The 10,000-nt window shown below is 44.3% G+C and overlaps 2 protein-coding genes across 2 annotated transcripts in view; both read right to left on the bottom strand.

The window, feature by feature from the left end:
- Positions 1–489, bottom strand: part of LOC132452355 (retinol dehydrogenase 12-like) — a 3,604-nt gene extending 3,115 nt beyond the window's left edge. The window contains exons 1-2 of the mRNA XM_060044932.1: positions 281–489; positions 1–81 (exon numbers count right to left, since the gene is read on the bottom strand). The exon at positions 1–81 is cut by the window's left edge and continues 35 nt beyond it. Coding sequence (XP_059900915.1) covers positions 1–81; positions 281–294 — 95 coding nt within the window. The 5' untranslated portion in view covers positions 295–489. The remainder of the gene's footprint in view (positions 82–280) is intronic.
- A 1,294-nt stretch (positions 490–1,783) lies between these two features.
- Positions 1,784–10,000, bottom strand: part of tnfrsf11a (tumor necrosis factor receptor superfamily, member 11a, NFKB activator) — a 16,850-nt gene continuing 8,633 nt past the window's right edge. The window contains 4 exon segments of the mRNA XM_060044930.1: positions 1,784–4,489; positions 7,223–8,297; positions 8,465–8,514; positions 9,829–9,937. Of these exon segments, the coding sequence (XP_059900913.1) occupies positions 4,200–4,489; positions 7,223–8,297; positions 8,465–8,514; positions 9,829–9,937 (1,524 nt within the window). The 3' untranslated portion in view covers positions 1,784–4,199.

Here is a 10,000-nt window from a genome sequence, read left to right as displayed (position 1 = left end):
ATGCCCGTGTTAGCGCCCGTCACGATGGCCGTCTTCCCGTCCAGACGGACATCTGAGGACCAACGGGGGAAAACCAGGGACCTGCCGGGACCGGTCACGAAGGTATAACACAATGTGTGTGTAACACGATGCCAACAGCAAAGACTCACACAATGTGAAATCAATGTGAATGCGAGCAGCTAGCAGCAAAGAAAAGATATTATGCCTATTGAAGAAGCCCAATTAAAAGTCACAGTAGTTGGCCCTGAAGTTTTCTTCAAACTCAGGGATTAGTTCTTACCTGACTGTCTGCATTTCTGGATGTCAAATAAATATCAATATGAGAGAAATTCAAAGAGATCTTCTTTCTTCTGTATTTCGAGTCAAGTACCTCTCCTCAGAAGACGAAGTCAAGAAGCAGAGAGGGTGTTGAATATAAGAGGAGTGATAGAGAGACAGGGAGAAAGAGGCCTTTGTAAATGAGTATGGTATTGAACTGAGCTAGGCCCCTCATCAAATAAGTACAACCATTCATTGCTGTTAACGAATATAACTAATCAGTTAGGGTCAGTCTTAAGACCAACCATAAGTGCCTCACATGTCCATGTTTTTTTGGTTTAAAGACGTAGCCAACTTATTAACATATAACTTCTACTTAAAGAGTAAGGGACAACATAAACATGTTATAGAACAAAAACTTTCATGAGATTTCCTTGATTGGTAACCATCTACTTAAGTTTTACTAAGTAAGTAGAACTTCTAACCAAGCTCTACTTTATCAAAACCAATGAATATCCCAAAATACAAATAAAAAAAATATGTAGGCCTACTAACTCTTCATTTTGAGTGTAATTAATGTGCTTTAGTGTTTTTTTAAAGAGCTCACCTGTTCCCTAAATAGCACACCTGTCAGTATTGTATCTTAAACAAGATGAAAAAAAAAAGCAGCTTGTGACATTCCAAACCTATGGTTCCACGGATGAGTTGAGTCAAGGATATAAGTGTTTCACCAGGAATCTCTGGTGATTTCCACCAGAAGGTGGAAGATGTCCCCTGGCAGTATCAGCTTTCCCTTTGCACAGACTTCTGGGATGTGCTTTTATAATAGTGCAAAGTAAGGGCCAGTGATGTTATTGATTATGTTGTATTCAATACAAAATTGCATGTAATACACATAACAAAGGTAGTAAAAAGTGTCCTGAACCAGCCAGCCAAACCAGCCTTACAGAGGTAACATTACCTTCACTGTAAGCCCATCCTACTGAGTTGATTCAGTGGCAGAATAAAAATAGACATCAAGGACACGCTATTAAGGCCGTAAGTGCTGGCTGTGCAGGCCTCATTTAAACCATGTGGTGGCTAGCTGAGGCCATGTGGAGAGCCTAGATGTGATTTCCTGTTTTCGACAGTGAATCGACAACAGCAACAACAAAATGAATCTAGCCATGCACTTCCTGAGTCTAAAAATGTGCACTTTCAGCTGCTCCCGTGTGACATGTAGCTCGCTGATTCAACTGCTACGATAGCTTCTTTCACAGATGGCGGCCATGTTTGGACCTGATGAAAGGGGGAGGAGGTCCTTACGTCAACGATGCGGGGCGGGGCGGGGCAGGGAGGGGGGAGGTAGGGCTTACTCTTCGGACACATTAGTGTCGGTTTTGTGATTACAGTTCCACAAAAAAAAGATGGAAGCACAGCAAGGTTTGTTGGCCAATGCGGAAAATAAATAGGAAAGTTGACAATAAGGAATTATTGATCACAGGTGTAGGGGAAAAGTTGGAGTCAATGCCGAAAGCAAAACACATTTCATTTTAATCAAAATATATTTTATTGCGCTTTTGATTTGAAAAAATGAGGGGCTACGTGTGCCTTGGTTGAACACTCGCTTTTAACTTTTGACAATCGTGCTTTGTCTGCCATTAATGGCGCCCCTTAACCACATGATAAACTTGACACAATGGCACATACGGAACATGTTATCTTTGGTTTCACTCGATCATAATGCACTTTTGTTTTATAAAATATGTAGGCCTACAGACGCATCATTTGAGCATCTTGAAACAAATCATCGACAATTTACTTGGAACAACAATTATTTTGAACAATAGAGATGACATTATCACTTTCTTCATTGATACATACACATGGAAAAATGTTGTAATAAAGATTAACAAATGCACAGCATTTTTTTTTCTTTCAACCAAACTGCACGTGTTGTGCAATACTAAAGAAGCAAAAAAACAACCTTCAACCAAAAACAAAGGATAAATAAGTATCGTACCAAAAATGGACGTGTCTTTTAACCGTGAAATGCCTAAAACCCCACAACCCATACCAGGAAAGAAAAGGAAAAAGAGAACTTCTTACCACAATCACTCCCCATAATATCACGCAATTAAGTTTAGGTTATCCTTTGAATTCAACCACTTATTATTTAAAAAAATAATAACAAGTTTATTGTAAAATCGGTATAACATCCACTTTAGGTCAAAGCATTCAAAATGGACGAAGGAACTGCCATTTTGCTACAGCGGTTGTGCAAATTCCACCTGCTTGTTTTCCAGATTTGAAAAGGGACAGTTTGGACCAATCTAAGATGATACACACATAATTTCCACAAGGTAAAAAAAGCAATCCAATATTTCAGTCTTTCCCATCGTTTTTAGGGGATTTACGGGAGATTTCATAAGTAAAAAAAAAGTTTAACTCTCGGCTGGAAAAGGAATGGCACTGTCTTCAGAATTGGTTGGATCAAGTTTCGGCAACTACTGTTTTTGTTGAAAGAAATTTGCCAGTAAAAAGAAAATGGTGAGACAATGTGTTGAGTGTCCAAGGTTGATGCGTTTAACATCTTTTCTCCGTCTACCTCATTACCTTGCAACCTAATGATTCTCTACTCTCCAAAAAAAAATGAAATTATCGATATTTCGGAACATGCAATAACAGGGCCGGATACCATGACGAGATCACTGATACAGTTTAATGCTTAAATGCAAACTCAGATCTACCATATGGGCACCTGGCCCAGTGCCAGTGGCCCCTGAGTGCAAAAGGGCCTTCCATGATGGGTGATCATTATTTTCGAATGTATGAATTGTTTTTAGTTTTTTTTATGCCAGGCTCCACAGAAGTAGGACTCAATGCTCGACACATTCTCCTGATCTTGACCACCCAATCAGAGTGGAATACACGTTTTTCCCAAGAACCTAAGTGTCATGATGGATTGTTTCATTGGTGAGCAAGAGCTGATGCTGCAATAGGCTGTCGGGTTCTCAGCTTCCTGATGTGTTTGTTTCGGAAGTTGCCTGACACACTTAGCGAGCCTTATTTTGAAACCTGGATTCAGCCATGCAGTATGATTACCGAAGGAAGTAATTGTTGCTTATTCCTCATCAGTCACAATATTATTTATGAGTCATAACTGGTATGATGTATTTGCTTGGCTGGTTTCAACACCAATATTGCCATAGTCTAGTGTCATCCACTGTCACTCTTCGGATGATTTAATACATGGTTTCTTTGTCTTGGGATTTGCGAGTGAAACGGCAGTACGTGTGTATGGAGCTGTCTCCCAGGACTGGTTAGTCAGCTTTTAGGTGTGAGAGTATGGTCTGTTGGATTTGACATGCCATCCTGACTGGAGCTAAAAGTACTTAAGGTGGGGTTTAATGGGTGGGGTGGGTCGGTGTGTGTGTGTGTGTGTGTGTGTGTGTGTGTGTGTGTGTGTGTGTGTGTGTGTGTGTGCGTGTGTGTGTGCGTGTGTGTGTGTGTGTGTGCGTGTGTGTGTGTGTGTGTGCGTGCGTGTGCGTGTGTGTGTGTGTGTGTGTGTGTGTGTGTGTGTGCGTGCGTGTGTGTGTGTGTGTGTGTGCGTGTGTGTGCGTGTGCGTGTGCGTGTGTGTGTGTGTGTGTGTGTGTGTGTGTGTGTGTGTGTGTGTGTGTGTGTGTGTGTGTGTGTGTGTGTGTGAGCTATGAGCTTCAGTGCAGAGGCACCCTTGGGGATATGAATACAGCCTTGCTTCAATGTCTCAGTTTACAAACTAATAAATATGATTATGAATCAAAAGAGAATTACTTTCCTGGAGAAGAAAAAAAAAGCCCTTATTCCAAAACCCCTTGGAAGATGAAGAAGAGGACAGAAAGACATCAACATTACAAAATAAAACATAGTTCTCTCATAACTGAAAACTAAAATCTGGGTCAGGGCCATCATAAGTCCTGCCTCACTTCCCTCTCGACCAATCAGCCATCACTTCCTGGACTGGCAGGGTGCTAGCATGGCAGGCATTCTGGGTAATGGAGTCCCCCGGCGTCCCATGGTGTTGGCGCTGGCAGCTCCGGAGCAAGTCGTTAGCCTGCTCCTGGACGGGGCTGCCGAAGGCCGCGCCAGGCTCCGCCCCTTCCTCCTCCCCCACCGAAGACTGACTGACGTAGACGACGATGACGTCGCCGCTGAAGTTCATCACCTGGCCGTTGGAGATGAAGGTGGTGTTGTGGTTTCCGGTCACCTGACCTGAGCAAAGAGACGGGAGTGAAGATGGGTTAGAATGACGGAGGCATGAGAATATCCAATATACATTCATGGAGATTCCCCTATTTATGACGTAAGTGAAGAGAGATTGAAAACCTGACCTATCATCATATGACAAATGTTAGTGACCGCAAGAGACCATGACAGCAATGTTTATGTGTTGGTCATGATAACATATAAACAAACACACGCACACACACACACACACACACACACAAACACACACACACACAGACAGACCATGCCTCACTTTGTTTCCAACTATACATAGCTTTCAATATACATCATAAAACACTGCCACTTATCTAAGGTTAGACCAAAATAGGACTTTGAAACTAAACACTCAATCCCTTTATAATTTGTTAACACAGAGGTATTTAACCACCCATGTGCAAACCCCAATGAAACTGATTTTATATCCCATGGCATTTATTTGGTCCCTTGTTTCGTCACTGTTCTATGATCCTAAGTTAACAGAACTCAAAACCTGATGAGGAAACCGAAATGTCGAGATCTTCATGTCGTGAGAAGTAGTTTTGGACATATTTGACTTCTTCTTTCTGTTCTATCCCCCTATCACAGCTGAATCACAGCCCATGTGATTCCCTCAATTATTCACACATGCTGACACATACACAGATACACATTAAAAGATAGAGAAAATATAGAGGTTTCAGGGTAACAGCATGAAAGGTGTCTAACTTTGACGGTTTGAACACAGAGAACAATCGAGTGCCAAAAGAAGAACAAACAGTCTAACAATCACACAAGTTAGCGGAAATGTAGGAATAACGTCAAAACGCAGAGAACTCAAATATTAGCTATATCGTAAAGTTGAGCAAACACACACACTGCCACACACAAATACAGCGACAGAAAGAGAGGATAAGAGCGAAGCAAACGTCCATGTCTGTGTTCGTCATCTGAAAGTCTTTCCCGGAACACCAGTCTGAGAATTCCACCATGATAATATGTCAGTTCACCACAACTTTCAAAACAAAAGCGCGAGGGAGTCTGCATGGATTCCAGCGTTTTCTCTCTTTCTTCTTGCTAAGCAGTTTATTTTCCCAGACCCATTCTCTATCCATGTTTTAAATAACTGTATTCCCTTACACTTTTAATGTAGTCAAAGACGTAGATTTGAACAGGCTTTATTCAATACAGTGGGTTTTACACCGTCTATAATGTGGAAGTTGTGGCTCTTCAGATGTAGTCATTTTGAGAACTTTATCTAAGCAAAAGCATTTCAATTATAATGAATATCAACTGTTCCTGCTAATTACATTTTTATTTATTTTTTATTCTGATAGTGTATTTAGTCAAGGTCCTCTTCGGAATCACAACCTATTTATCCAGTTATGCTTACTCTCTGTCACTCATTTGTTATTTTCCGAACACAAAGGGTTGTTGGTCAAGCAATGATTGCGCCACCCCATCAGCTTAGGATGTTGACATTTCTTGCTGGTGACATTTTGATTTCAAAGCTTTTTCTGGAGTGATGATAATTTTGAAAGACATAGTTTTTTGTCTTTTTTGACTCTACGAGGACATGTTATTCATTGATAACAACTTTTGTGGTATTACAGCACCCTAGAGAACCACTGTGTGTCTTTACTGGACAGGTGAGGATCTGTGACTCCAGCTTGACCTTTGAACTGCATAAGCGGGAAGTAAAGTTAAAAAGCTACAATTATGCCTGATGAGAAATAGTGTTTATTTGTGGGCGAGAAGGGCTGTAATTATCATACCCAGTCATCAGAGAGTCTAAAAACATCTTTAAGTTTAACTTTGAGTGTGTGTGTGTGTGTGTGTGTGTGTGTGTGTGTGTGTGTGTGTGTGTGTGTGTGTGTGTGTGTGTGTGTGTGTGTGTGTGTGTGTGTGTGTGTGTGTGTGTGTGTGTGTGTGTGTGTGTGAGTCAGGGGATTATAAAACCATTACTGCAGCTGTGTGTGCACATGTTGCTTCAATAAAAGTTGTGGTCATTTGTGCAACCCAGTGGAACTCTGGGTAAATAGAGCAATGTAGATGGCATAGTTCACACCGACACACACACACACACACACACACACACACACCCACACACACACACACACACACCCACACACACACACACACACACACACACACACACACACACACACACACACACACACACACACAGTGTGGCAAGCAGACACACACACACACATAGACACACAAACACACATACACACACACACAAACACACATCAAGCAAAAACACACACACACACAATCACACATGCGCACACACAAATAGAAAGCACACCCCCACACACTCACCCCTACACCCACTCACACACACACACACACACACACACACACACACACACACACACACTCACACACGCACACACAAACAGCAAGCAGACGCATATACACGCACAAACGCACACAAATGTATTCTCTGCGTGTGGTCCTTCAGGATTCAACGTCCAACTGACCAAAATGGTTAGCATAAAAAACCTCTTCGGTAACCGCGAGAGCAGCTATTCACGAAGATGAAACCCAAGATGTCTCTTTTGTTCTGAATGTTTTCTTTTAAATTGGTCTAAGGGAAGACCAAGATTATGACCAAACTTGGAAGAGGTAAAAAACACATCTGCTCTATTTTTCTACGGACATTATAGTATTGTTGTGTATATTAAATCTTACAACGATGAAACAAAATAATGGAATTAAAGAGCTTTGGCCAACCTGAGGTAGGGGCTGGTTCAGCCAGCTGACTCTGGAGACTCTCAGGGGGGCACTCCAGTTCCAGACCCCCAGAGAGGAGCTTATTCCCTCCACTGGGCCCCCAGGAAACTCCCTGGCTCCACTCTGGCGTGTTGGGGGCCTCGTGGGTCTTCCCTAGGTAGAGGTCTCCGGCGGGCAGCGGGGACATCAGGAGGGGGACGGGTTTAGGGGGCGATGAAGGGACGAACGCTTTGGAGGGTGCGCTTGTTTTCGTTGAGTCAGAGTCCGTGCTCGTCAGTCTAATAGTCTCTAGACTTTGCACGTGTGGCCTCTCAGAGGGGTGGGGTTTGTGCTCCGGCCGGGTCCTGGTCTGGGTCTGGGTATGTGGGGGGACTGGGCTGGATGGGACCCTTACGGTGGGGGTACTCGGGTGGATGAGAGAGGAGCCCGAACTTTCGCTGCTCTCACCGCCGCCGCCGCCGACCTTGGCTCTGCTCGTGTCCTCCGACCCCTCCTCTCTCCTCCTCGGCACTTCCTGGTCCCTCCCTCTGCCCTGCCCCCTCCCACCACAGGAGCAGGCACTGAGGGCCTCGTGGCTGACCGCCTGGCTGCAGTCCTCGTTCTCCCCCACCTCCAGGGGCTCGCGGGCCGGCGCCACGCACACGCAGGAGCCCGCCGTCAGCGAGGGCCCTTCCCCCGCCACCACCTCCTCCTCCTTCTCCACCTCCTTCTCCTTCTCCTCCTCCTGCGTCCCCTTCTCCTCCCCTCCTCCTTCGTCGTCGGACACCTCCTCGGGCTCTCCCGACCGCTCGCTCCCTTCCTCGGCGGCCAGCTTCCTCCTCAGCGACATCACTTCCTGTTCCCGTTCCTGGTCGGACACCTCAGTGCGAGCCGTGCAGAGCATGGAGACTTTGGCGTCGTCGGAGGGGCTGTGGGTCAGACCAGGGTACAGGGGCTCCGGGGGAAGCGAGTGGGGAGCTTGGCAGATGAGCTTGGTGGTCTCACACATGATGTAGTTGGGCTCCCCGGGGCCCACCTCTGTGGCCCCGGCCCCCAATGTCCGGGCTCCGCTGTGGTAGAGCGGGGCCAGGGTTTCCTAGAGAGAACAGTGAGGCTTTGTCAACATCTCGCTTGTCGGAGGAGTCATCTGTGTGCATGTTTTTGGAATAGGGGTAACAGTAGTCATGTGTTTGGCTTCAGGATTGGGTTGGAGAACAGTGTTTATTTTAAACATGTCTGGGTCGGCCTCACACGGCCTCTCACCTGTTGGATCCTCGTTCTCTTCAGGTTCTGAATGCACGATCGCAGGTTAACTACACAGAGACAAAAACAACAAATGGGTCTTAATGCAAGCGATCCTTCAAGAGAAGATGTGGTTGTGAAAATAAGTTGAAACGCCAGCTCATGTTGCAATTTTGTAGGTGATTATTCAGGACATAACGGTAAACGTCAATGTCATAAGTCCTAATGCTGAATGATAAATTATGATCTTCTGGAATCAAGTATATAGGAATTGTAAGAATGAAAAAAGAGGAGTTATAGTAGGATCAAACCCAGGTGGCGTCATTAAATTAGTTAGGGACCCTGGAATGCCTTCAGACCTATAAATAACTTAAAGGATAGCTTTGGGATTTTTTAACCTGAAACTTATTATCACTCTGAATTCTTGCAAGAGTCGAGTTGCAGCAGGGTTAGAGAGAGAGGGGTGCCAGCAAGAGCTTGTTGTGTTGGACTGCATGAGTTTTATCTTATACATTTGGGCAATGGAGGTTTGAGATTTACCGCAATAACTTAACTTTTCAGAGTGCCAGATTTCTACTCGAGCGAGTCTTGGTAAGACACAATGAAAAACAGACATGCCAAATTTAAAGAAAAAGTGGTATTCCTCTGTAGGGAGGAATTCCATGACGTTTGCAGACAATTGACATTGCAGCCCGTTGAGCGGAATACTGCAGCAGCGTTCATGCTCAAAGTACAAAATGTTGTTCCAACTAAGTCCCTTGGAGCTCAAACGATCTGAAAATAGGGTACTGGTTGAAAAACCCCAAAGTTATCCTTGACTGAGCTACACCTTTTTTTACAAGTACTATTACGGGATAAAGACCTAAAACAGTCAGCACATGATGAACTTCCAGCATTGAAAGAAACCCTCCCTCTTTTTTGCGTCTTGCCACTAAACCCATGGTACTGAAAGCATGCTCGGAGGCCCTCTTTTATAGCCAATCTACACATACTTTACTCAAATCCCCCCCCCCCCCCCAATCCCCCCCCCCCCCCTTCAAGGCGTTGTGAGATGAGAACGCCTTGGAACAGGGTGGTAAAACTTACATAAGGGTACATTAATTAAGCATTGATTCACATTAGTTAATGCATTAATAGGCATTTGTTTATAGCATTAACATGTATGAAGTATATGCATGTTTATAGTGCTTTAGTTATAATTAACTAGCATGACCAAAAATAGTTTTTATTACTAGACACTAGTTGACTGTTAATAATTGTGAGTAAGTGCTTATTACTGCATTAACTTATGTTGATGAATGCTTGATTAACGTACCCTTATTGTAAAGTGCTACCAACAAGGTTAGGTGGCCGTAGTAATAGTAATGATGGGACTCAGAACCTACCAGACAGCAGCTTCAGCTTGTCCTTATAGCAGAAGAGCAGCAGTATGAGCAGAGAGAGAACGGTGATGACGGACAGCACCGACACAATCACCCAGGAGGTGGCCCCACCTACACACACACACACGCACACGCACGCACGCACGCACACACGCACACACACACACGCACGCAC

Source organism: Gadus macrocephalus, chromosome 23 (genome assembly GCF_031168955.1).
Source record: "Gadus macrocephalus chromosome 23, ASM3116895v1".
In the NCBI taxonomy this organism is placed as follows: Eukaryota; Metazoa; Chordata; class Actinopteri; order Gadiformes; family Gadidae; genus Gadus; species Gadus macrocephalus.
Note: the sequence above shows the minus strand (reverse complement) of the source record. Positions and strands in the feature narration are given on the sequence as shown.